Source organism: Panthera onca, chromosome E1 (genome assembly GCF_046562875.1).
Source record: "Panthera onca isolate mPanOnc1 chromosome E1, mPanOnc1 haplotype 2, whole genome shotgun sequence".
In the NCBI taxonomy this organism is placed as follows: Eukaryota; Metazoa; Chordata; class Mammalia; order Carnivora; family Felidae; genus Panthera; species Panthera onca.
In genome coordinates this window covers 15,761,268-15,787,409 of record NC_138352.1, presented here as the reverse complement: position 1 = coordinate 15,787,409, position 26,142 = coordinate 15,761,268, and the positions used below count along the sequence as shown (strand labels likewise).

The following is a 26,142-nucleotide window of genomic DNA, read 5'->3' as shown; positions in this document are numbered from 1 at the left end:
GAGCCCGACGCGGGGCTCGAACTCGCGGACCGCGAGATCGTGACCTGAGCTGAAGCCGGACACTTAACCGACTGAGCCACCCAGGCGCCCCTAGGTTAACATCTTAATAGGATACATTGAATCTATAGATCAAAGTAGCAGGACTTATTTTTTACAATAACTTTTCAAACCATGAACGATTTTAGCTGTACTTCGATATTAAAGTGTTTACATTTTTTTTTGCCATAGTTTGTATACGTCTGTTGTTACATTAACTTCAGAGACTGCTTTTTATTCACATTGTAAGCGAGGCTTTTTTGAGGCATAATTTACAGACTTGCTAGGGGTCAGTTACCCCCAGTTAGAGTGGCGTCCTTAGCACGTGGCTGTCAACAGCATAGGCGACCTGCTTCCTGACTGCATTTGCTAGCTTTGCTCTGGCACAACACCAAGGTGCCCTAATGGCACCCCTTTCACTCTCCCTCCAAGCGGTGGAAGAACCAGAGGGCCTGAAGGCCTACCCCAGCCCCACCCCAGCTCGGGAAGTCAGCAGCCCTACTCCGCCCCCGGCAGTCAGGGAAGTCCGTCGTTCCGCACCTCGAAGGGTGGAAACCTCCCACAGTTCGCGCCCAAATGCCGGAAGTCAGTCGACCCGTCCCCGGAAGTCCGGAAGCCACTCCCTGATCGTCCCCAACCCCGGAAGTCGGCAACTCCCGCTCCCTAAGTCCGGAAGTCAGCCACCCCGCCCGGCCCCTGGCAGTCCAGAAATTACCCCCAATCCGACCCCCAAATGTCGGAAGTCAGCGACGCCCGCTCACTAGAGTCCGGAAATCAGCCGCCCCGACTCCGGCAGTTCAGAAGTCAGACGCTCCGCCCTCCGCCCCGGAAACCACCCACAGCCCGCCCCCAAGCCCGGAAGTGGGTACTCCAGCTCCCGGCAGTCCGGAAGTCGGTGCCGCCCCGCCCCTGGCAGTCCGGAAGTCAGTCGCCCCACCCCCGACCCCGGAAGTCGGCGGCTGGTTGTCCGCCGCGAGGTCCCGGCCCTGCGCTCGCGCCCGCCGGGTCGTGCGCTCGGTAGGGTCGGGGGTCGGGCCACCGTCGAGGGCTGCGGGCGGGCTGCAGGTGGCGCGGGCTGGCCACGCCTGGGTTCCAGGGCGTCCTGGAGCTGCGGGAAGCGGGCCGAGCGCGCAGGGCCTGGCTGTGGGGGTCGGGAGCAGCCCAGTGGTGGGCCAAGATCTAGGACCTGGGTGTGTCGAGTGAATGCACCCTTTACTGTCAGATACTTGATTTGACTTTCCTGGAGTTTCTGCAAAGCCACTCCCTAGCTGGGTCCCTCGAGCAGTGCTTTGCGGGCGCTGCGGTCTTCGGGGCAGTTAGGCCGCTCGGCGCAGCATTTACTCAGCAGATGCTTGTGCTCGTCCTGACCCTCCGTTGCATAGCCTGTTGTCCCAGCGGCCGGAGGGGATCGTAGAGTGGCTTTCTCGGCCAACGCCAGGGCGTACTCAAGCTACCGCGAGCCTTTCAGTTCCCTTTCTTGGTGGAGGCCGGCACAGGGAAATGAGGGCGAGCTGGTGGGTTCTGCTGCGGTGTCAGAAGCTTGAATGCACGCTGCAGAGGGCTAACGGTTTCCAAGTTGGACGGGGGCAGGTGGCGGTCAGGTGCCTGTTGACGCTTTGCGAGTCTGAGCAGAGCAGGTAGCCCCAGTCCAGTCGGTGTAACTGGGCAGAGAAGGGCCTTGAAAAAGAAAGGGTCTCTGGGGGCTGCAGAGATGGCCGTGGGCACAAGCTGACTGGTTCCACCGGTGCCCAGGCTTCCTTCCTGGGGAGGAGCTGGGCGCTTGTGTGCAGACAGTGGCGGGAGGACTCCAGTTGTCTCTGTCTGCCCGTCCGCAGCCCGTCTCCTGTTGAGAGTGGTGCCCTCGCGGTCCAGGGATGTACATGCAGGTGGAGTCACGCACCAGCTCCTGCCTCCATCTGAAGAGGGCTCCAGGCATCAGGTCCTGGTCTCTGCTTGTTGGTAAGAATTTCCATGTTTTCCCTCAAGTTAAAAATCTAACTTTAAAAAAAGATGAAAATGAAACTAACTTGTTCTTCCTTTGTTCCGTTACCCCCAAGTATAGCAACTATTTTGTTGCTTTGTATCTTCCCAGCCTTTACGCTCTGTGCATGCCTTTGCAGAGAATTCCCACAGCCCTTTTTTCACCACTCAGCTTCTCCTACTGTGTGTGTTCTTTTGAGGTCTTGCTGTTCCCCTTTTACTTGCTTTCATACACCTGCTTGCAGGTGTATGTTGCAGGCTCACGTGATGGGCCACAGTTAATTCCTGTTTTCTCTCTGTCCCTGGCGCCATCTTTCCGAGGGTCCTGCATCCGACTGTGCTGCGTTGGTGGGATCCGAGGAGTGAGGGGTGCAATGGCTGTGCCATCAGCAGTGGTCTCTGGTTCATCTTTCCCGTCACCCTGCATGTGGCCTCTTGCCTGTTCTGCCTCACGTGCCATGTGGTGAACTTTATATACGTCTTGTGTTCGTTCCACACCACATGCTGTTGGCAGGTTCCTCTGTCTGGTTCCCACTCAGCCCTGGAAACTTGAGTAGAGAAGCGTGTCCAGGGAACACCGTGAATGGCATTTGCCATGTTTCCGAGTGTACTTCCTGGATGTTTCCCCCACTTAAAAACAATTTTTTTTTTAAATTTAAATTCTAGTTACTTAACATACAGTGTGTTTCCCCCACTTGTGAGCCTGTGGTCTCCTGTCCCCCTGCTCCCCACCTGCAGCCATCCCTGACCCCCGAAAGGCCTGCTTGTCTGGGCCTGGGGCTCCTGGGAGGAGGGGGCTCTGGGCTGGTGGTGGCCCAATACTGAGGCACCTGCTTTCTTTTCTCTTTGCAGGAATCTTGTCTATTGGCCTGGCTGCCGCCTACTACAGTGGAGGTGAGGTGCTTCATCTGCTCACCCCCTGCCCCGCAAAGTAACTTCCTCTGCCGTTTGGGAAACAGAGCAAAGAAACAAAACCCTTCATTCGTGACCCACTGAGGCATAGCCTTAGGAATTGGCGCCCCTGCCTGTGCAGCCCCAGCTCTGTGCACTGGTGTGGTTTTCCTAGTATGCCTGTGCCATGAAGCCTGTGCCTTCCCTTTATATCTGGAGCATTTTCTTGTATCATGAAATATTCTGCAAAAAGGTGCTCTCTTGTGCCAGCCTGATGTTCCGGTGCAGGCTGAGCCATACTTGCAGCCCCCCTGTAAGTTCCTGCCCTTCCATCATCACAGGCTATGCCAGCCCAACTCCTCTGTCTCCGGTAGACACTGGAGGGGGAGCTGAGGGCACCCAGAGCTGGCTGGCCGTCCTGGGCCAGGGTTCCTTGCAGGCACGGGCAGCCAGCCAGCCAGCCCCAGCCAGCCCCAGCCACCACTCCTGCCCAGTGTCCACTGGGGCGGGGCCCCTCATGGCCTTTGCCCTTCACCTGGCTGCGTCCTGTGTTTGCTCCTCAGATAGTCTGGGCTGGAAACTCTTCTACGTTACGGGCTGCCTGTTCGTGGCCGTGCAGAACCTGGAGGACTGGGAGGTAAGGTCAGCACAGGCAAGGGCGCTCAGGTGTTTCTGCTCCAGGCTTCCCCACGTGGGCATCACAGCAGACGGAGAGGCTCTGAGGCCTGAACTTTTAGCTTAGTAGTTTCTGGTTAGTGGCATTCGGCTCCTGGGCAGGGAAATCTCCTGAAGCTGTTTTTCTCCTAGAAGCTCTTCGTGACTGCTTGCACTGAAATTCTTTATTCTTGAGTGTTGCCATAGCACGGAATAGAATGATGGGCTCCCTCGGTGGCTAATGTCTGTCTCCCTTGGTGGCCAACAACCTCCCCTGTGCCTTTGTCCCCTTCATGAGGAACCACATGACCCAGCGTTGCTCTCTGACCTCCGAGCTTTGACCTCCATGCTTTTGTTTGACAACCTCAGCTGCTGTGCTTGCTTCTCTTTTGCTTGCAGAGAGCACCTGCTTTGATGCCCCTCTTTCTCTCTACACACCCTGGTCCCGTGCTCCCAACAGACAGGAGCACGAGAGCATCTGGCTGCAGGTGTTTGGCTCTGGCAGAGCACTTGGCCGTCAGGGTTGGGTTTCAGCTGGGTGTCTTCCTGAGCGTCTGCTCTGGCGAGTCCGGGCCTCCTCTCTGGAAATTTTGTGTGTGGCTGGCTTGCAGAGAGGCCAGCAGCCAGGTGATCACCTTCTGGCCGGTTTTCCAGGAAGCTGTCTTCAACAAGGGCACCGGGAAGGTTGTGCTGAAGACGTTCAGCTTGTATAAGAAGCTGCTGACTCTTTTCCGAGCTGGTCACGACCAAGGTGAGGCGCAGAGAGTGCACAGGACCCAGGGTGTGGCGGGAGGCCGGCTGCCCCAGGCTGGATGGAGGGTGGTGAGTGGAAAAGAGAGACCAGGCCTAAGGCTGGAAGTGGGGTGGGTCCAGGCTGGCCATTCAGTGACTTGGGGTTTTGCCCTGCCTGGTGGACACAGGGTGCGCCCAGACATTGCCGGGTAACCCCTAGCTCAGTGGCCAGCCATCAGGGACCAGGAAGGCATTTTTCAGCAGTTGGGGGAAGATGAAGCAGAAAGATGGGCAAAATAGAGCTCAGCTCCTCCCTGATGCGCTTGAGGGCACGGGTAGAGTTTTCAAGGGGCCGGCAGGAGTGCTAGATGCCCAGACAATGCTAGTGGCCCAACCTTGCGCTGTGGTCACTGACCAGTGATGAGGGTCTCTGTACGGTAGCCTCGAAGTGGCGGTGCCCAGCACACAGGCAGGAGGGGCAGGCGGGAGGTGGGCAGAATGCAGACACTGACCAGCTCCCCCGCAGTGGTGGTCCTACTGAATGACATCCGGGACGTGAACGTGGAGGAGGAGAAGGTCCGCTATTTCGGGAAGGGCTACGTGGTGGTGCTGCGGCTTGTGACGGGCTTTTCCCACCCTCTCACCCAGAGTGCCATCATGGGTCACCGCAGGTAAGCTGTGGGCAGGGGACTCGTTTGGCCAGGGCTGGCTGCCTGTGCCCCTCACCCCCATCAGGTGGCCCTCACAGTGGACTGCCCAGCATGGCAGGGCACAGGGAGGGGACTTGGGGAAACATGGACTGTCCCTGCCACTAGGGGAATGTTGGAAGTCCCCACAGGGACAGAAGGGTCTCCTTGAGGACAGAGGTCTGGGGTCAAGTGAGGGTCGGGGCCAGAAGGCACCAGGTCCTAGAAGTGGGCGGTCCGGCAGGAGGTAGGTGTGGTCTTCCTGGCCAGCACCTCCTCGGGGGTAACTTGCCCCTCCTCTTGTTGCCCGGCCCAGTGACGTGGAAGCCATTGCCAAGCTTATTGCAACCTTCCTGGAACTGCACCGCCTTGAGAGCCCCGTGGAGCTGTCTCAGAGCAGTGACAGTGAGGCTGATGGTCCAGGGAGCCAGAGCTGACGCCCGCAGAGCCCCTGGCCTTGGTTCTGGTGGCACCCTCGTGGGCCTCCTGGGCCACCAGCAAGTCTTCCTCCAGCGCCTGGCTGTGTCCCTGGCAGCCCCGGGGTGGGACCCTCAGCCATTCCTGCTGCTTGCTTCTGTCCTCTGAGGACGCCACAGGCTGGACTTTCTCTGCGGGCTTTGAGGTGTCCGGGGAGGGCACGAGCCTCAGATCTGCCTCTTCCTGGCATCGGACGGCTCCAGCCTGGGCAGCGTGGAGACCGGGTCTCTGGAATGGGAAGGATGCCCAGGCTCCCCAGGGTGGGGAGGAAGGTTTGCCAGCACTGGCTCCCCCCGAGCTGTTCAACCCCCTGGTGCAGCAGGTGAGCACAGGGCCAGCAGCTGGATCAGGCTCTGAGGATGCCCATGCTGGCGTGTTGTCCCCAGGAATCCCAGTGCTCCCTACACACAACCTCCCTTCCCCGGCTGGATGTCCTCATTGGTTAGAGAGGTCCTTCCTTGCCCAGGGTCTGCAGGGCCCAGGGCAGATGGCGAGGGTCCTGTCTGGCTGTGTGCACTGTGGCCACGCCTGAGACCTCCCCAGCCCACAGACCGCAGTCTCCACCCAGGATCACGGCTGGGCCGTCACAGGGCAGAGAAGGCCTCAGCCTAGGCGAAGCCTGCTGGTCACGAGGCGGCTCTCTTGGCTTCACGGTGGGCCTAAGCCAGGGCATCTCCCTTAAGAATCAGGTCCTGGCTTCTTGAACCCAGGCAAGAGGTGGGCTGGGCCCACAGCTGCCCCTCAGTGGGGCCCAGGGCCGCAGGGCGGCAAGGGCACCTCTGAGCAGGCCCTCAGGAGGCTGTGTCTAGGAATGGTCAGGACACAGAGCACTGCAGTATCCCCAGGCCCTGGGTGAGTGAGGACAGTAGTTTCTAGGAAGCGAGAGAACGAGACACTCCCTCTTCTCCATGGTGGCCGCCAACTAGCCCTGATTTGAGGACATAGTCATTTATACAAGCCAAAGTTAGGTTTTTAAGTCGTTAAGTCTGAAAGCCTTTTTCTAAAATAAAGTATGAAACGTCGTAACGGGTTTGTGGTGTGTTCATCCCAGACGATAGATGCTCTGTACTCGGGAGGCGGTTCCCCGCCCCCGCCTTTGCTGGGCCCCCAGGGTGAGGAGGCTCTTGGACCCCTGTGCAGGCCTGACTGCAGCCAGCCAGACCCATGGCAGTTCTAGCTTCCACTCCCTTTATTTCAAAAGAGCCGAAGCTCCCACACAGACTAGCAAGTAGGCCCGGCACATCATGCCTTCCATTGGCCTTTCCAACGACGGCGGTCCGCGCCGTGGGTGCTGCCCGTGGCCGGCGGTCCCAGGCGCCTGGCAGACCTAGGGGGGGCCCCCAGGGGATGGCTCAGGCTCGGCCCCTCCCCTCAGGGGTCCTGACCCGAGTGTGGGCCGGGGCCGGCGCCGGCCGCCTCCCTGAGGTCCTGCACCAAAGCCTGCAGCCGCTGCAAGCTGGGCCGCGCGTTCTCCTCCAGCCACTCCTCCACGGCGTCCGGGTAGAAGACACGATGCAGGGCGGCCTCCAGCTCCTGCACCAAGGTGCTCCACCTGGCCAGGAGGCTGAGGACCAGAGCCCGTGGTGAGCCCGCCTGCCGGGCGCCCCTGGGTGACCGCTCACAGCCTGTGCGCCACGCTCACATTCCGAACAACCCTACAGGTCGGTATGGTTCTGTGCCTCAGTTTGCCCATCCATGAAACATGGCTATTAGTGCCCACCTCACAGTGTTGTTGGGGATAAATGAGTGACTGTTGTGTTTTCACATCTAAAACTGGAATGCTCTTTACATCTAGCTGGCAGGGTTTTTCTTTATGTGTGAACCTGACAGCATCTGATGGCATCTAACCCTCCGTGGACACTGAGTTGGCCTTGGCTCAGAGCTGTGAGCCAGGACAGCCCGGGGGCAGGGGGGCTGGCTGGCTGCCTGGGACTCTGTCCCCACGGTGCTGGGGGGCGGGGGGGGGGGAGGAGATGTGGGGCATGCGCCAGCAGCAAGGCCAGGACAGGTCTCCAGCAGGTCTGGCTCCATGATGAGCCCTGGGCCCTCACCTTCTCAGGTGGGAATGGCCTAGCCTCTAACACTGAAGGCACAGCAGTCAGCAAAGCTGACTTCCCTAGGAATTCGTGGCCGCAATACCTACAGAGCTTGTCTTAGTTCAAAGCCAGTAGCCACAGAAAGCTGTCATCGGGCGGCAGAGGACGCGCAGCCCTGGGGGTGGGCACCGCGGGGAGGGGGCGGCTACCTGAGCGCCTGGGGCTGGATGTGCTGGACCATGACCGGGTGGATGAGCTTCCGCCCGCGGTGATAGGGGCTGAACCAGCCGGTCACGTACCTGCAGGCAGTCCGCACAGGCAGACCCGCTGCAGCTGACGTGTCTGCCTCACGGTGGTTTTAAGATCCTACTTCTAAGAAACTTAGGAGTCTGGGAGGCATTTTAAACAGTCGCTTGCCCCCGGAAGTCTGTCTGTGGCCACCCTCACCCTGTCCCGGGGGGAGTGCGGGGTGGGGCTCAGCCCCTGCCTGCTCACCTGTCCCTCTCCAGGAGCGTGTCCACAGAGCTGCGCAGGTGGAGGCCGACGTGCGTGATGAGGGCTAGGATGTCGCTGCCGGGGAAGGAGCCGGCCCCCTCGCTGCACGGAGAGCCACCGTGCTGAGACGGGTCCACAGAGTGTGAGGGCAGAGGCAGGGCTGGGGGTGGGCAGGTTACCTCATAAGATCAGTTATTTCTAGGCTTGAGATCCCAAGAAAGTTCTCCACTCTTGCTTTAACGTCTTCGGTAAAGCCTCCTGCAACCAACCACAGATGGAGGTGGTTGGAGGGGCCTCTGGAGGGGAGCGAGGCAGGGGCCCTGTGCCACGGTGCTGGCCTGGTGGTGGGCAAAGTGGCCAAGGAGGCCAGCATGCAGGTGCCAGCCCCAAGGAGACCTCGGGGACAGATGGGCCCGTGGCTTCTTATTAAACACACGAAAACGGGCTCATTATGCTAAGAACAAGAAAACAGAGAATCAGGAGCAGCGACACCCCTCGGGAGACCGCCGGCTGTGCCTCCGGCGCCCCCACGGTGTCCCGGGTGCACGCAGCACCTGGCAAGTGTGGTTTCTCACACGTGGAGCCGTCCCGAGCAACTGGAAAGAACCAGAGAGGCCAGCAAGCACCACTGTGGGCCGGGCTCCACGTCAGTGTGGGTGGACACATGCCACTGGTGCAGGAGGGCGCCAGCTGGGAGGGCAGGAGGCCTGTGTCCGCGGAGGGTGGAGGGCTCCACAGCAGCAGTGCCCTCCACGGAGCAGGGAAGCTGAAGCCAGCGCCCAGCACGAACGGGGTGTCCGCTGGGGTGTCCCTGTGCCTTCCTCCTAGCGGTTCACAACCACCGCTTCAGAAGCCATCGAAGAGAGCGGAGGGCGGGTGTCTGTGCTTTTCCTGCTGCATGCAGCCTGCACGCAGTCTGGGAGCCGGGCCTGCTCCCCCCAGGGCCTCCCACACCTTTCTGCACCAGCACCACGTGCGCCAAGCAGTCCTGTGGTTCAGGTGCACATGGTTCTGTGCCATCTGCGAGTCCCCGTCTCTGCCAAAGTGGCAAGTGCTGGGGCCAGCCCGGGCATTCAGTGGATTTACATAGCAAGGGCCCTTTTCTGCACCTCGCCCATGGTGAATTTCCTTCACGGGCTCTCTGGGGGCAGCAGGGGGGGTGGTGGCTGAGCCCCCCTCTGCTGGTGTGAAAGACCAGAGTCCAGCCCCAAGGAGACACAGTCGGCGGCATCAGGCACTCCCGCCACCCGGGAGGAGCAGGAGACCGTACCGTGTAGGAGCGACTGCAGACAGACGGCCAGGGACGGGATTCCCACGGGCAGCAACTCGCACAGCACGGAGAAGTGATCGTACCTAAGTGCAGGGGAGAGGGGCGCTCAGCTCCCGCTTGCACACGAGACAGAGCTGGCTGCTGCCTCTGGAAACATCCCACCCAGAAGGCCCTGCCTGGGGGCCCGCAGCTGCCTCCGCCTCTGCCCTCCCGGGCGCAGCAATGGACCAGGCCTTGGTCCGGAGGAGGGGTTCATGTGCCGCTCCGCTTTTCAAATGGTGTGAAATCCCCAAGGAGCCAAAATCTGTCCCCATGCCCGCCATATGTGAGACAAGTCACGTGTGGCCCCCTGGAGGCGGGGCTGCCGAAGCGGCCCTCTGCAGAGTCTGGGGGCTGGCTGGCCGTGGGGTGTGAGGCGCCCAGGCGCCTCCCTTCTGACCGAGGCCCAGAATGGATGGGCCACGGAGGGGTGGTCGTCCGGGGCAGCAGCGCTGCTTCGACCCTCCGAGCAGGTCGGCCCGGGAGCTTCCCCGGGGCCTGGGTGGCCTTACCTCTGCCAGCCGGTCAGGACGATGCCCTGCAGCATGTCTGCGGGCCCGCTGGCCGCCACCTGCAGCCACTGCACATTGTTTCTGAGGTGGTGCTCGATAGGGGTCAGGGCCTGGCTCGCCCCTGTGGCCCCCTTGAAGGCACTGGCGGCCCACAGCCGGAGAAAACCACACCTGCGGTACTTTTCCATGAGGAGAGCTGAGTGAGAGAGTGTACGGTGTGACCGGCCCGGGGCCCGAGGGGCCGTGGCCGCAGAGCCCAGACACAGAAGCCAGGAGGAGCCCACAACCGGGCAGGCTTAAATCTCAGTGAGAGAAGAGACTCGTGGAAAATACCACAGAGGACAGGCTATCCCGGTGTGACCCGCGGCGGGACATGTGCCAGGGGGCTCCCGGGGCTCACGTGGGAGGGGTCTGAGTGCAAGCTGAGGCGGTTAGCAGGATTCTGATGAACCTCAAGCCCCTGGGCCGCCAGGGCTCCAGGGTCTCAGAGGCCGTGGCCAGGTCACTGACCTTTGCCGTGGATGTCCAGGTCGGCCCCGTAGTCCCAGAGCACGGGCTCCACCAGCTGTGGCACCCCTGATGCTGGGGGCAGAGAGAGGCTGTGAGCTGAGGCCCGTCTGGACACATCCTGGCAGCCCACAGGCCTTGCATTACAACGGAGCACAGGCTGTCTTGTTTAGGGGGCATGAGTTGTTTTTTTTTTTTAACGTTTATTATTGAGAAACAGAGAGGGACAGAGCACGAGCATGGGAGGGGCTGAGAGAGAGGGAGACACAGAATCCGAAGCAGGCTCCGGGCTCTGAGCTGCCAGCACAGAGCCCGACGCGGGGCTCGAGCTCACGAACTGTGAGATCATGACCTGAGCCGAAGTCAGAAGCTTAACTGACTGAGCCACCCAGGCGCCCCAGCGGGGTGTGGATTTTGAGAACAGACTCGAAACAGTTGAGTTCTTGACAGTAAATGTCGCAACCATGAAGCCAGCCAACTTTGGAAATGACCAGACTCTGGGAGTTCTGTAAAAAGCGAACCCCCAGTCTCGGGTCCCAAAGCTTCCTACGAGGGGGAAAGGCTCTGTCTGTGTGTGACGGTGGGGGCGCTAGGACTAGTGCAGTAGGAACACGTTACTCCTTGGATTTAATTCTACTTAGTCCTAGTGAGAACCCAAGTGGCCACACCTGGGGAGGGCTGCTGCCACGGACACACCCCAGTCCTGCAGAAGTGGGGGCAGTGGCTAGGCTCCAGGCCGAGGCTGTGACTGGACCATGGGGTATGTCTCTGTCTCATCCCAGAGCCTCAGCCACGACCCCTGCAGGGCTGGCCACAGGGTTGTGTGAGGCTGAGGCGGTTAGAGGCACCAGACACTCAAGGCCCAGTGGGACCCTTTCGCCCCCATCCCCCATTAGGGCCCCACGGCTACTCTCCATTCAGACTCATCACTTTGTAAGCCTACAAGACTCTAAAATGCCTTCTGGAGGAATGGCCCTTTTGTGTGAGAAAATCTAGAAAGTGGCTCTAAGGGGGTTGCCTGGAGAGAGCACTTTGGGGCAGGGGTCCTAGAGTGCTCCCCCCTCCCCAGACCAGGGTCCTGGGAGCCGCTGGCCTCCTTACTCCCTACTCCTGGCACCAGAAGCCTGGGGGATGGGCCTGCCAACCTGAGAGCTGGTCCTCGGGGATGGCCCGCAGCATGTCGTCCCACACCAGTGGCGTCGTGGCGGGGTGCCGAGCCAGCACGTGGCAGGCCACTGCCTTCATGTGGGACAGACACAGTCTTGCTTTGGTGTTATGCTCCTGTCGCAGCCACCGTCTCGAGGCCTCACCCTCTCCAAGATAATAGACCTGGAAGGAAACACAGGCCCGCCTCCGGATCGCCCGGCCTCACTGCAGACACACTTGGGAGAGAGACCGCGCTCATGCCATGTCTGACGGATCTCAGTGGCAGCTGCCTGTGGGGAGGAGCTGGTGAGGGGGGGCCCTCCTTCTACACTGAGACCTAACTTCCACTCAAGATTTCCTCTGAACATTCACAGCAGCCCGAAGGCAGAGCTAACCTGAGTGTCTGCCAGCCAACGGGTACATAAAGCACATGGGGGCTGGCTCTGCCCCTGCCGGGGGCGAGGACAGCACGGCTGTCTCAGGCCACAGGCCATCCCTCGTCCAGCTCCGTGGCTCTGCCCGCATGAGGTCACGGGTCAGCTGGGAGGGATGACCTGGCTTTATCCTTCGTCCTTTGGTACATTGACTACTTTTGTACGTAAGAGAATACCCCACAAAGTGGGACCAGGAGCAGGGGCTGCGGCAGGAGGGACGCCCGGTGGGTGAGGCTCAGGCAGAAGAACCGTCGAAGGACCCACCTCGTCGCAGCCGACGTGGAGCCACCGGGCGCCCGGGTGCAGCTCCATGACCTGGCTGATCATGGCTCCCACCAGAGCCAGGGACTCCGCCTCATGGGGGTTCAGGGTGTTAGGGAAGAGCGCCACTTCTCGGAGGTGAGCGAGAGCCTCGTGCTTCAGCACAAACTGCGGAGAGATGACAGGAGGTGACAGACGCTGCAGCCACCCTGCGGAGTCACAGGCAGGGCCTGCTCCAGGTCCCCAAGAGGGCGCTGGCGGGCCGGGCTGAGCCCCTGTTTCCTCCCAGTCTGCCCGGGCTGGGAGAAGAACACGAGAACCAGGCTGCACGGGCTGTTCAGTACGGTACAGACGTCAGCACGTCCTCCCCTGAACACGTGCAGAACGGAACACTGGTCAAAACAGCCATTTCAGGGCTCTGGACGTGAACCAAAGGTGAACACCACACCTGAAGCCTGCTAGCACTGTGGTAAGAACAGAGAGTCTGCGGCCCCCCCACCACCACCCGGCGCTGGCTGAGCGCAGACCCCCTGGGGCCACCGTCTGTGAAAGCGGCAAAGTCCCCGAACTCTGCGGTCCTCATGGTGTGTGTGTGGGGGGGGGGTGGCGGCTACCACCAGCCAGAAATGTGATGGGTGACCGTGGAAAGGAGAGCCGTGCACACACGGCTGAGGCAGGGGACTGGGTGAACTCCCAGAGCCCCCAGTGCCTGCAGCACAGGGTGGGTCCTGACGGCTCAAGCACACGGCTTCCTGGGCCCTGGCTGACCACCAGCCATAAAGACAGAGGGGTGGCCCCTAGGAAGCCAGGCCAAAAATATAAATTAGAATAAAACACTATGGGGTGCCTGGGTGGCTCAGTTGATTAAGTATCTGACTTCAGCTCAGGTCATGATCTCACAGTTCATGGGTTCTAGCCCTGTGTCAGGCTCTGTGCTGACAGCTCAGCCTGGAACCTGCTTCAGATTCTGTGTCTCCCTCTCTCTCTGCCCCTCCCCCACTTGTACTCTGTCTCTCAGTCTCTCAAAAATAAATAAACTGTTAAAAGAAGAATTTTAAATAATGTATAGGGGCACCTGGGTGGCTTAGTCGGTTAAGCGTCCAGCTTCAGCTCAAGTCATTATCTCATGGTTTGTGAGTTCAAGCCCCATGTTGAGCTCTGTGCTGACAGCTCAGAGCCTGGAGCCTACTTCAAATTTTGTGTCTCCCTCTCTCTGCTCCTCCCCCGTTCATGTTCTGTCTCTGTCTCTCAAAAATAAATAAGCGTTAACGCGCGTGCGCGCGCGTGCACACACACACACACACACACACACACATACACACACACACACAAACAGAGGCATCAGTAGCCACACACAGCTGGGGAGACAGGCCTGCAGATTAAATCCAGGCAAGTCCAACCACTTGCAGGGGAAAAAGTCAGATTCTCTATAACATATTATCCGAAATGTCCAATTTTCAACCAAAAAATCATGAGATGTGCAAATAAACAGGAAAGTGGAACCCAGACTCAGGAAAAAAGCCAATGGATAGAAACTAACACTGATGTGGGCCCAAATGTCAGATTTATCGATTACTTCAAAGAAACCATTATGAAAATGTTCCCAGAATTAAACTATAATAATGAAAAATGAAAATCCATTTCATGGGCTCCACAGAAGACTTGAAACATCAGAAGAAACGGTGATTGGGATGACAGACCAATAGGGTCTCCTCAGGCTCAACAACACAGAGAAAAGGTGGGGAGAACAAAGAGACTCGGAGACCTGTGCGGTGACATTAGGTGCCCTAACGCACATGCGAAGGGAGCCCTGGCCAAGAGGAGAGAATGGACGCAGAAACACTTGAGGACGTGGCCCAAAACTTCACAAAAGTGATGAAAATAATCTACAGTTCCAAGAAGCTCGACGAGCCCCAAGCAGGATAAATGCACAGAAACCCAGACCTAGAAGTCCTACTAACCAAACCACTACAGCAAGGCAAACGTACACAGGGAGTCCTGAAAGCATCAGGAAAAGAAAAAACTTTGGGAAATAATAACATAAGGAAAGGCTGACAGAGCCTGTTCACGGATCGGAGAAGTCAGCAGAGTAGAGGTAATTTCTCCCCAAGGTGACTTACAGATTTAATACAATTTCAATCAAAATCCCAGCAAGGTTTCTTAAAGACATACAGATAAACTTAGTCTAAAACATATATGGAGAAGCATGAGGCGCCTAGGTGGCTCAGTTAGTTGAGCGTCCGACTCTTGGTTTCAGCTCAGGTCGCGATCTCACGGTTGGTGGGATCAAGCCCCGCGCTGGGCTCTGAGGACAGCCGTGTGGAGCCTGCTTGGGATTCTCTCTCTGCCCCCCTCCCCATGCTCTTTCTCTCTCAAAATAAATCAATGTACATTAAAAATATATATATGGTTCAGAAAAGGGCCACAAATAATGTCAACTGATTTTTGACAAAGATACAAAGGCAATTCCAAATTTCAAATTCCAAAGAAAGGATAATCTTCCAATCAGTGGTGCTGGCATGACCAGCCATCTCGAGGGGTCATAGGCTATGTGCAAAACACAATAAACCTCACCCTACACCTCAGGCCTTACAAGGCAAGAGTTGACAAGAATTAAGTCAACATGGACCCTAACAGCAAGTGGGAAGTGTGCAAATGTAGAACTTTAGAAGGAAACAGGAAAAATCTTCATGATCTGGTGACTGGCAGAGAAATGACACCAAAAGTACGACCCATCGGAGCAAAGCTGAGAAACTGGACTCATCAAAATTAGAGACTTTTGTTCTTTGAGATACACTAAGACGCTGATGACAAAGTACAGATCGGGGGCAAATACTTGCAAATCACACATCTAACAGACTTGTATCCAGAATGTCCAGAGAACGTTAAAAACTGAACAGTTCAGAAGACAAAATGTGCAAATACTCATACGGCTATGTCACAAAGTGGGTATCCTGGGGCGCCTGGGTGGCTCATTCAGTTGGGCGGCCAACTACGGCTCAGGTCATGATCTCGCGGTCTGTGAGTTCGAGCCCCTCATCGAGCTCTGTGCTGACAGCTCGGAGCCTGGAGCCTACTTCGGATTCTGTTCTCCCTCTCTCTCTTCCCCTGCCCTGCTTGCGCTCTGTCTCTCCGTCTCAAAAATAAATAAACATTAAAAAAAATTTTTTTTTAAACCCAAAAAACAAAGGGGGTGTCCTGATGGTACGTAAACACAGGTAAAGGACCTCCTCCAGAAAGGACCAACCTGAGGACATCTTAACTTTGGATTTGCGGCCTCCAGCACAGAGAGAGCACGCTTCTGTAGTCTCAAGTCGCCTGGTTGAAACACTTTACTGCAGTGGCCCCCGGAAACAAATGCACCCTGAGAGCCCCGTAAGGGCCCCCTCAAGGAGCAGGATTGGGAGGCCAGGCTGTGCTCTGGAACGATGGAGAAAGGGGCAGAGGGCACCGCTAGGGGGGCCTTCCAGCAGGTCAGGCGGTAGTTCACACAAGGGTGGAGACGGGGATGGCAGGCGCCAACTCAAGAGCCTGAGGAGCAAAAGCACACGATGGCCCGAACTGCAGGGGTGGGAGGGGTGCCGAACAGGGCAGCGGAGACTGGGTCTGGGGGTCACGGAGCACGGAGCACGGGAGAGCGTGAGGTGAGGAGGGAGGGTTTCGAGAGAAGCCGTGGGGACCGCCACATCCAGCGGCAGCTACAGGAGAGCACGCTGCCGGCAGAAGTGGCGTCACAGCCGGAAGTGGGGGGCCGGAACAGCGTGGGGTTTGGAAGGGAGTAGCTGGGGCCACGCAAAGCCCGAGACTCAAGTTAAAGGGACGAGAACCCGTGGCTGCATTTAGTGACTCGGAGGACGGGGTGGGGGCGGGGGGGCTGTGGAGATGCTCCGTGGCCCCTGGTGGTGGGAAGTGAGGAGCACAGAGGGCGCATCACGGAGCTGCGACAGGAAGGTTAGAGGCCAGAGGCCTGGGCGGTGGGGGGGGCGCAGGGGCGGTCCCGGGTGCTCAGCTCGAGAAGGGAAGGGCTGCCCGTGGGTCTAGCAGGTGTATCTGTTAGAGGGAAAAACGGAACCTGCAGCCACTAAGTGTTTAATTTGCTCTTCATTTTTGATGCAGACGTGAAAAATGTTTCCGAAGATCACACAAGAGCTTGGGGAAATATTTTCGGTATTGAATGATGAATACAAGTTAAAAAGTAAAACAACTCGGCCCTCAGGGCTCCATGGGAATCATGCATCCCCCACTGGCTCTTTCCCACCATTCCTTGGACAAAGTCGCTCTGATCTAGAGTCCTGTGCTCTCCGGTCGTTTGCAGGGCAGGGGCTTGCAAGAAAGAGCTGCTCCCTGCCTGTGTACCCCTGAGCCCCACACCTGGGTATCAGGAACCTTTGTTCCTCCCACTTACCTCCATGTGTCCAAATGTCTGTACCAATGGAATGACCTCTAGCTCATTCAGTGCAGCCAGATGCAGGATCTCTTTGATTTCAGGGGGGCTAGAGAGACAAACATCGATCACCCAGAGAGGTTCACACCACCTCCATTCACACAAGAGCTCCCATTCACACCTCCCGTTCACACGAGAGCTCCAGTTCGCACCACCTCCTGTTCACACCCCAGCCCACGTTCACACACACACACTCATGCTCCTGTTCACGTTCCCTCTCCCTTGTCAGGCTCCAGGGGGACCTCCTTGGGAAACTAGTATGGTCACCATTGGTCACTATTCCAAAAAGTACAAAAGATATGCCTAAGGTTTCAGAGAGGGCTCTCTAGAATTTTGGAAAATGATGCTGTTATGTTCTCAAATAACAGTTTGCTTTTTACTTGCCATTCTTACCCAAACTATAAGAAGCAAGTCATTTTACAAGAAATTAGAAATCATATCCTAGAGCAGGAATGGTAGATGGGCTGAAGGACAAATCTGCCTGCCTGTTTTCACACGCCCCATGACCTAAAAATGGTTTCTGTAGTTTAAAGTGGTTGCGAAAAATCAAAAGCGGAATAATATCTTATGACATGTAAAAATTATATGAAACTCAATTTCAGTACCCACAAACAGCTTTATTGGAACACAGCCGTGCTCACTCATTTACATTATCACCCATGACTGCCTGTGCTCCACAAATGGTTGTAACAGAGGCCAGGTGGGCTGCACAGCCTAAAGTCCTGACTGTCTGGCCCTTTACAGAAAAGCTGGTGACCCCTTTAATAGAGGAAAGAGAAAAGAGCTTCAAGGTTGCGGTGGCGGGACTCAGCCCCGTGGGGGTTAGCTTTCGTCTAAGCACGCCTGAGGGCAGGAATGCTCCAGGTGGTGAGGACAGCACGCAGGAGGGCTAGTTGCCCACTGCGTTACCAGCTGTCGTTCATGAATTTATCTCAAAAACAAAATGATTTCCAGTTTCTGTATGTGTTTGAACCATTTCTTAAGTTAATCAGTTCTCTGAATGTATTGATTTTAAATAGACCTTTTTCAAGCTTCACAGGTACCCCAGCACTTTTTCCACTTGAAAAAACACACTAAATAAACAAAAGGTGTTCAATGTATGAAGAAAAACAGAATAGTGTGAAAAGACACCTCACTGCAATGTTAACACTCTGAGCATGCGCATGGGGCATGGACATTTTGGGGAGTTCTGACATAGAGCCAAACCTCGCTCCAGAACGGTGGGGTGCTTCAGAGCCTACCAGTGGGAGGTTTGCTTTTTCTGACCTTGTGAACACAGAGCATTAGAACTTTTTAAAAAGTTTCACCAATTGGATAGCCAAAATGGTGTTTGACTTGTTGTTTTAATTTACTTTATTACTATCGTATGCTTATCGGACATTTTAATTTCTTTTGGGGGATCTGCCCGTTAAGATCCTTTGCTCATTTTCCTTTTGGGTTATTTGTTATTGATTTACATGGACACCGTAACTCTAGGGGCACCTGGGTGGCTCAGTCGGTTGAACATCCAACTTTAGCTCAGGTCATAATCTCATGGTTTGTGAGTTCGAGCTCCACATTGGGCTGTCTTCTGGCAGCACAGAGCCTGCTTTCAGATCCTCTGTCTCCCTCCCTCTCAAAAATAAACATTAAAAAAATCATAAAATGGACACCATAACTCTAAAGCCCGGCAAGGTACACCCACAACCACTGTATCTACTTTTACGGATTCTGACCCCCTTTCCTTTGATCTTTGTTTTCCTGATGAGGGTCCCAACCATGGCCTTAAAGAGCAGCATCCCCTTCCCCACCCCCCCGCCTCCCCCAATCCTCCACCCTCCCCCTAAATGTTTCCAAATTCTCTTCAGTGAGTGTGTTTTACTTTCGTAACTAAGACAGGCGTTTCAAAGCCAGACGTGGGCTGCCCCACCACTGCCAAACCCTCGCCTGCCCTGCCCACACCTCCGGGCGGCCCCAAGCAGCCGCTTTCTCCGTGGCTGGGGTACCTGTACGCGTGCTTGGCCCTCAGCAGCCTCAGGTGGCCCTCGTAGGGAAACATGTCTTCATACTCAAGGAGCAGCCCATTGGCGCCCAGGGCATGGAACAGAGGAAAGACCTGGGGGAACAGGGATGCTGTGAGGATGCGACTATCTGAAGGAAGGTGACAGCTGTACCCCATGCGGTCTGCCTTCTTGCTCGAGGGCATGGTTGTAGTTGAGATTCACATTTTTCCTGGAAACGTTTAACCAGAACGCATACTTTGTGTTACACCGAATCGAACTCTCTACCATCAAGTCTTCACTTGACACAGGGTGGGTCTGCACCTGTGGAGCAGAGGCGCAGCTCAGCCTGCGGACAGCGAGGGGCTGAGGGCGTGGCAGGAAATGTTCCCACCTCCTCCTCTACCTTTATTTCAAAGGGTATGACTTCCTATTCTCAAGGATTTTCAGGACTAGTTCATGTCTACCATACACAGAACTGAGATTTCTTTCTGGTCTGATGTCAAGGCCAGGGTGGAAAAGAACACACCTTGGGCGCTGCTGGAGGGGCCTCCTGCAGGTATCTGAAATAGCAGCCCCTCCCTGGATGATGGTCGTTGCGGGTTCCACAAGATTTTAACACTCCTGTTGATGTATCTGTCAAGCTTTCTCTCTCCACAAGTGTGGGGACATTCTGACGCAAGCTGGATGGAAGGAGCAAAGGAGCCTGGGGCTAAAACTTAGCTGTAGAAAGTTCATAATCAGTAGTAGACTGCAAATTACAAAGAGAGGTAGACAGATTGTGGAAAGGAAAGAGCTCATGCAGGTCAGGCGTGTGGATAACGCAACATAATGGTCTCGGTATCTTCCATTTTCCTCGGCATTTTTCCCTCCGGTTTCCTTCTTAGCCTGTCGTGGCCATCTGACCACCACAGCCGTTTGGCACTTCGACCGTTGGGGTTGGTGGTGATCCTCTGTGTTGTGGGTGGTGGGGAGGCTGTGGGGCCGGGCGGCCTGGCTGTCCCCAGCACACACTCCGTCCGGCACTGGCCCCAGCTGGGGAGAAGGTCTTCACTGTGAAACCGCACAAGCATGCACACACGTGACAGACTAGGTCCCTGTGTCCTGCTGTCAAGACTCAAAATCGTTTTACCTAATTTCCACTTTTCTGACCGGAATATTTCTAAGCAAATCCCGGACAACACAATTGTTCACCTATAAGTAATTCAACACATATCGCTGACAAAGACTTTTCACAAAAGCACAACTATAGCAACTATCCCACCTAATCAAACCACTCTTTAATATCATCCACGTTCAAATTTTCCCACGTCTAGAATCTTTTCACGTGCACCTTAAGCCCAGTCCAGACGACACCCACACACTGCACTGTTTTAACAGATTTTTTAAGGTTCTCTGATTTTTAACGGTACCTTTTTAATTTTAATTTGAAATTTTAATTTGAAATTTATTTGTTGAGGCAATCGAGTCCCTTGTTTCGCATGGTTTCCCAAATTTTGGATTTGATGGATGGTATTCTTAAGATGTCCTTTTGTGTGTTTCCTGTTCTCGTGTGTGCTGGCGGTTAGACATGAAGGTGAGATTAGATCCAGGTTTCATTCTTTTGGCAAGAGTACTTCATAGATGCTTCTAGAAATCACAAGTCTGGCTGCTCCACTGGAGTGATGTCAGGCTGATCAGTGGGTTCAGGGCATCAGCCAGACCCATGCCTTGAACTTCTGCCCAATGGTTTCAACTACCACTGACATTACCTAGGGCACCCTGAACAGGAACTGTGAGGTGGTGACTTTCCAATGACGTCATTCCTCATGTCTGTTGGCTGGAACGCTTCCTTAGGGCAGAATTTTCTCTCAGTAATTATTTGGTTACTCCAGCCCTGCCACTGCTGCCGCTGGTGGTTCTTCAGTAAATTCTCTTGGATGTTTACAATAGCTGGTCTGTAGCTTTTGTACCATGGAGACCATTTTGGTTGGATACAAAATCCTTGATTCATGTTTCATTTTCTTGAGTACCTTAAATATGTTCTTCCTTGTCTTCTGTCATAAAATTTTGCTGTCAAATATCTGATGCCAGCCTAATTTTCCTTCCCTCATACAGAACTTGGGCCTTCTTCCTGTGTGCCCAAAGGAGTTGTTCATTTTCATTTTCTTTAATCCGATACCTTTACCAAAGGATGCCTTAGTGCCCGTCATCCTAGGTATACAGTATGCCCTTTCCACATGCAGACCCAAGTATTCTTTAATTTCACAAAAGCGTTTTTGAATTGTAGTTTCTGAGCATTTGTCCTAGAGCACTGCTTTGGTTCCCTGCTCTGAGGACTGTTGAGCATGGCTGAGATACAGCGTCTTCCTCATCAAGAGGTGGGGTCTACCCCCAGCCTGGAATCTGGGCTGACATGGACTTGCTTTACCAAGAATCACACAAGGCCCAGGATGGCTTGCGACTCTGGAGCCTAAATGCTGCCCTGTGACTGCCGTGCAGACCGGAGGCTGGCCTACCCTCCGTGAGGCCAGGCACCCACGTGGAGCAGAACTGAGGGGCCCAGCGGACAGCCAGCACCAACTGCTGGACATGTAAGGCCATCTGGGACCGTCTGGCATTCCTAGTTGTCAGGGGACTGCGAACACAGGAGGGAACCGGGGCAGACCGGCAGAGCCACCCACCAGACCAAAGAAACAGACGGAAGGAATTGCTGTCTGAAGCCTCTGATTTTGGGGTGGTCGACCCCCCAGCAGCAGGTCACTGAGGCAGTGGCTCCAGCAGCAGGGGAGCTGGACCTTCTTTGCTTATCTTCTGTATTTATCAATTTGTTACAACGCTTTTTATCTCTTCATGTGTGACATTTTCTTCTTCGTTATTTACTTCCCAAGAGTATGCTTTCCACGGTGTGTGCTCACTTCTGTCCTTCTAGTTTAGTCTCTGACTTTGTTTCCTTTTTTGTCATAACTCATTCCTGAGCCTGGTAAGCGGTTGCTCTGTACCCTTCTGTCTGGCTATTACTTGCTGGGCTTCTCTCCTTCTGATTTACACTGTTTGCTCATAGCTCCTATCATTTTCTTAATGTCTTTTATCTTATTTTGAAATATTACATACGGCTTCATCTGCTTTGCAGTCGCATCTTCCTGGTGCACCTTTGTCATTATGGTGTTCCTGAGATCATGATTCTCTTTTTTCTTACAATGCCTGTGTATGATATTTAACCACAATCCTTTTCTGCTACTCATGTTTTTTATTTAAAAAGTTAAAAAAAATTTTTTTTACATTTATACTATGTATTTTTTTTTAAATTTTATTTTTTAAAATTTACATCCAAATTAGTTAGCATATAGTGCAACAATGATTTCAGGAGTAGATTCCTTAATGCCTCTTACCCATTTAGCCCATCCCCCCTCCCACAACCCCTCCAGTAACCCTCAGTTTGTTCTCCATATTTATGAGTCTCTCGTGTTTTGTTCCCCCCTCTGTTTTTATATTATTTTTGTTTCCCTTTTTTTTTTTAAACTTTAGAGAGAGAGCACAAGCAAGGGATAGGGGCAGAGGGAGAGAGAGAGACACAGAGAGACACAGAGAGAGAGAGAGAGAGAGAGAGAGAGAGAGAGAGAGAACCTGAAGCAGGCTACACATTCAGTGCAGAGCCTGACGCAGGGCTCGATCCCACAACCTTGGGATCATGACCTGAGGTGAAATCAATAGTTGGATGCTGAGCTGACTGAGCTGCTCAGGCGCCCCACTACTGCTCAGGTTTTTTTTTTTTAATTTTTTTTTTTAACATTTATTCATCTTTGAGAGACAGAGAGACAGAGCACGAGCGGGGAAGGGGCAGAGAAAGGGGGACACCGAATCCGAAGCAGGCTCCAGGCTCTTAGCTATCAGCACAGAGCCTGACACGGGGCTCGAATTCACGAACTGCGAGATCATAACCTGAGCCAAAGTCGGACATTCAACCGACTGAGCCACCCAGGCGCCCCCTCTTTTTTAAAAAAAAAATTTTTTTTTCCACTACTGCTCAGGTTTAAATGAGATGTGTTTTCTTGTATTTTTAAGAATAGGTTCTTTTTTTTCTTTTTTTAAGGTTTTGTTTTTTTTTTTTAAGTTTATTTTGAGAGAGAACGTGAGCAGGGAAGGGGCAGAGAGAGAATCCCAAGCAGGCTCCATGCCACCAGCACAGAGCCTGATGCAGGGCTCGGACTCACGAACTGCGAGATCACAACCTGAGCCAAAACCAAGATGCTTAACCACCTGAGCCCTCCAGGTGCCCCTAAGAACAGGTTCTTGTGTTTGGAATGGAGATGGGCCGGTCCAGGGCTCCCCCTCTGTGGTTACAAGAAGAATCAGGAGTTGCAGACATCATGCAGCCACTTCCACAGCACTTGGCCTCTGCATCCCTTCTCTTGGCACTGGAACCTTTCCTCTGCTCCACTTTCAATGTTCTCACCCAGCTCACTGTGGATTCTCTTCCCAACGCTGCTGTCTTTAATGCGGGGCTGTCTTTCTAGAAGTTTCTGGAAGGTATTTCTGAGAGCCTTGGGCCTCTGCAACATCTTCTTCTGAGTCTTTCTGCACTCACTCTCAAATTGCAGCCAGTGAAACCTCTCCTCAGTTCTTCTCTCACGGAGGACCTGTACTTGCAGGGCAATTTTCTGGCTTCTCTGGTCTTGGCCCTGTCAGAATTCCTTCCTCTGTCCTCCACCACTGCCTGCCTGGTTACTAATCTCACATGGGTGTTACACTGTTTTGAGGTCTGGCTATACCGCTTGGGGCTCATGGGGACACCCTCCCACCTACTTTTGTTGAAGAGGGTATTAGTTTTCTAGGGCTGCTGTATCAAATCACCACAAACTAGGTGGCTTAATGCAATGAGGATTTAATCTCTCTGAGTTCTACGAGCCAGAAATCAAAAATCAAAGTGTGGGCAGGGTGGTGCTCCTGGGAGGAACCCTTCCTTGCCTCTTCCAGCTCCCAGTGTCCCTGGCAGTCCTGGTGTTCCCTGGCTTATAGATGCATCCCTCCAATCTCTGCTTCTGTCTTCACAGGGTGCCCCACGTCTACGTTTCCCTCTTCTTGTAAGCACATCACTCATGGGATTAGTACTACTCTACTCCCGCAAGGCCTCATCTTATGTCGCTTATAACTGCAAAGACCCTATTTTCAAATGAGGTCACACTCACAGGTACAAGTGGTGAGGGTTTGAACATATCTTTTCTGGGGACACAATTCAGCCCACAGCAAAGAAGCTGTGGGTTTCTTTTGTTGTTCCCCCTGCCCCCTTTTGCTATCCTAGTTGCTCAGTTTCACAAAGGGATTTGGGGGAAACTCAAAACCTGTGCTGCTGCCAACATCATGCCCCAGCCTGGAACCCCGTGGTTGTGCTCTAAATACACATTTCTACAGAATACTGTTTACCACTTTGGAGACCAAAGCCAAGGCAAGGGAGACTGACTAGAGGGAAAGGGGCTCTTACCTCAGAGAGGTAGGAGACCTTTGGTGGAGCTCCTTTAAGGTCCAGATGAACTAATCGCATCTTAAATGGTGAAGAACCTGACATTTCACTATTTGTCATGAAGTCATAGGACAAAATCTCTGGTCTGGGCACTTCTTCCTAGTGGAGAAATTCAAAGTTAGAAGCGGCGGAGGCTCCTTTTTGCCCCTTGGCCTCACACTTTGTGTTTCTGTCCTGACACGCCCAGGTGTGCTTTATCCACTAGGAGGAAACTCACTTTACCAACGTGAAAACGAATCAAGAAATCTACCTCATATTCAGATAAAGGGACCTCTGCCACTTAATCGTGATGTGCCCCTAACACAGAACAGCACTCGTTTCCTTACAAGATGGCTGTAATAACACAAGTGGCCGCAAAATAATTTTGTTTGAAAGACTGTCTTGAGCTGTATGTACCATGCGGGGAAAACAGGCAGGTAGGCGTAAACATTTTTCAGGCCCTAAAGTATAATGTTTCTGTGGAAAATTTATCTTCAATTTTATTTTACTTTGAAGAGCATTAAAAATCATTTACATTCTAGAGCCCAAGTGAACTTGGTTACGGAGGAAGAAACTGTAAAAATTAAGTCTAGGTCAGAGAAAACCGTCTAGGATTTAAAATAGGCCATGGATAATTGGAAAAATAAGTGAGCCACAAGTATATTAGAGCTGACTAGTTTACATTAAAGTACAGGAAAGATCTAGAGGGTAATGAAGTAGTTGGGAAAGACTGAAATCTTCCCCCCACTGAATATAAAAGCACAAAGGATGAAATGCAAAAACTGAAAGAAAACCTTTACATGGTGGTCATTTTTACAGTCCACTAATTCAAACTACCCATTCTGTGAAAGGATTCACAAACCCCTAACCTCAAGAAATCTATTATAAAGCAGGCAGGATAAAATAGATGCAACAGAAACCGGTTTGGGTTTTTTTTTTTTTTTTTTTTTTTTTTTAAGAAATTATATTCAAAACAATCGCAATGACAAAATCTTCGAAGCAATTACCTAAGTTACCAGCTGCCGGGTAGATGAGTTTTGTGAACAAGCATTCTGAAATCCGCTTTTAAAGTTGAGTTATTTAAAATCGTACAGACCAATTCCATTCTCCAGGGAACAGACTTAAAAGAAACACTTCCAGGCTGAGGGGTGTGCACTGGTGGTGTGCACATCCCCTCCGATTCAGAGACAAGCCCTGCTCCCGCCCCCGCAAGCCGAGGTAAGCGAGCACCGACGTCTCACCTGAAACACACACGGTGGCTTAACAACGCGAAATCTCCGCAAAATCTGAAGGAAAAGAAACAGAAGTCAGTGTTTCATCTCTGAAGAGTGTGCGACTCTCTTTGCTCCGGCTCCCTCCTGCACGAAGTCTGCAGAAATGAGACTATCCCGAAGACCGGGGCAGGAGGTCACTGATCAGCCTCTCCGCTGGGTGTGCACCCGACGCTGATGGCACCCCGAATGGCACCCGAGCTGCACTCCGCTGCCCAGTTTCGGGAGTGTGGGCAGGCCTTTCAGACCAGCAAGTGTGTGAACATTTTCCCTCCGGGTGCTCGCCTTCTCCTGACTCCGTCCTCGCGCATGAACCTCTCTGGTAGCTGCGCTCCTTCGGGACCAGGCTGCTGGCGGGGCTGGGTGAGCGGTGCCTTCTCACCCACTGGACGAGGTCCTGTGCGAAAACAGAAAGCTGCACACCAGCTGGGCCCTCGCGAGGTACGCGTGCGCGGAGCACCAGCCGGGCCCAGCACCCCAGGCGTGGCGCGGGCCCCAGGGAAGGAAACGGAGACCCCGGGAGGAGGGCTTGGAGACCTCTGAGAAGGGCCCGGAGACCCCGGCAGGAGGGCGCGCACGCGGACGAGAACGCACTTCTTCTGACTGCAGGCTCTGAGGCTCAGCGCGTTCCGAGGACGGAGAGGCGGGCGGGGGGCGCGCGGGTGGGCGGGGTGTCCGGCGAGGTGCGCGCCCAGGTCCGCGGCGCCCCGCCCTGCTCGGCGTTCGGCCTCCGATTGCTCGGGCCTGGCCGCCAGGCTCGGGGTCGACGGCCGAGCGCTTCGCTCTGCGTCCCAGGCCGCGACGGCCTCGCGC

At 54.4% G+C, this 26,142-nt stretch overlaps 2 protein-coding genes across 3 annotated transcripts; one reads left to right on the top strand and one right to left on the bottom strand.

The window, feature by feature from the left end:
- The first annotated feature begins 939 nt into the window (after positions 1-939).
- On the top strand, positions 940-6,486 carry CYBC1 (cytochrome b-245 chaperone 1). The gene is made up of 7 exons (XM_060645059.3): positions 940-1,053; positions 1,872-1,995; positions 2,869-2,910; positions 3,471-3,544; positions 4,216-4,312; positions 4,820-4,964; positions 5,296-6,486. The coding sequence occupies exons 2-7, from the start codon at positions 1,911-1,913 to the stop codon at positions 5,414-5,416; spliced, it is 564 nt and encodes a 187-aa protein (XP_060501042.1). The 5' UTR covers positions 940-1,053; positions 1,872-1,910; the 3' UTR covers positions 5,417-6,486.
- HEXD (hexosaminidase D) lies at positions 6,405-25,831 on the bottom strand. 2 transcript variants are annotated; one of them, XM_060645055.3, is made up of 13 exons: positions 25,300-25,831; positions 24,041-24,178; positions 18,586-18,695; positions 16,562-16,649; positions 12,160-12,324; positions 11,461-11,644; positions 10,319-10,390; positions 9,809-10,004; positions 9,258-9,340; positions 8,167-8,245; positions 7,988-8,089; positions 7,702-7,791; positions 6,405-7,020 (listed from the first exon to the last, which is right to left on the bottom strand). In XM_060645055.3, exons 2-13 carry the CDS (start codon positions 24,137-24,139, stop codon positions 6,828-6,830), a joined length of 1,461 nt encoding a protein of 486 aa, XP_060501038.2. In that variant the 5' UTR covers positions 24,140-24,178; positions 25,300-25,831; the 3' UTR covers positions 6,405-6,827. The 2 variants fall into 2 exon arrangements, with proteins under 2 accessions (XP_060501038.2, XP_060501039.2); XM_060645056.3 differs by lacking the exon at positions 7,702-7,791.
- Between the last annotated feature and the right edge of the window lie 311 nt (positions 25,832-26,142).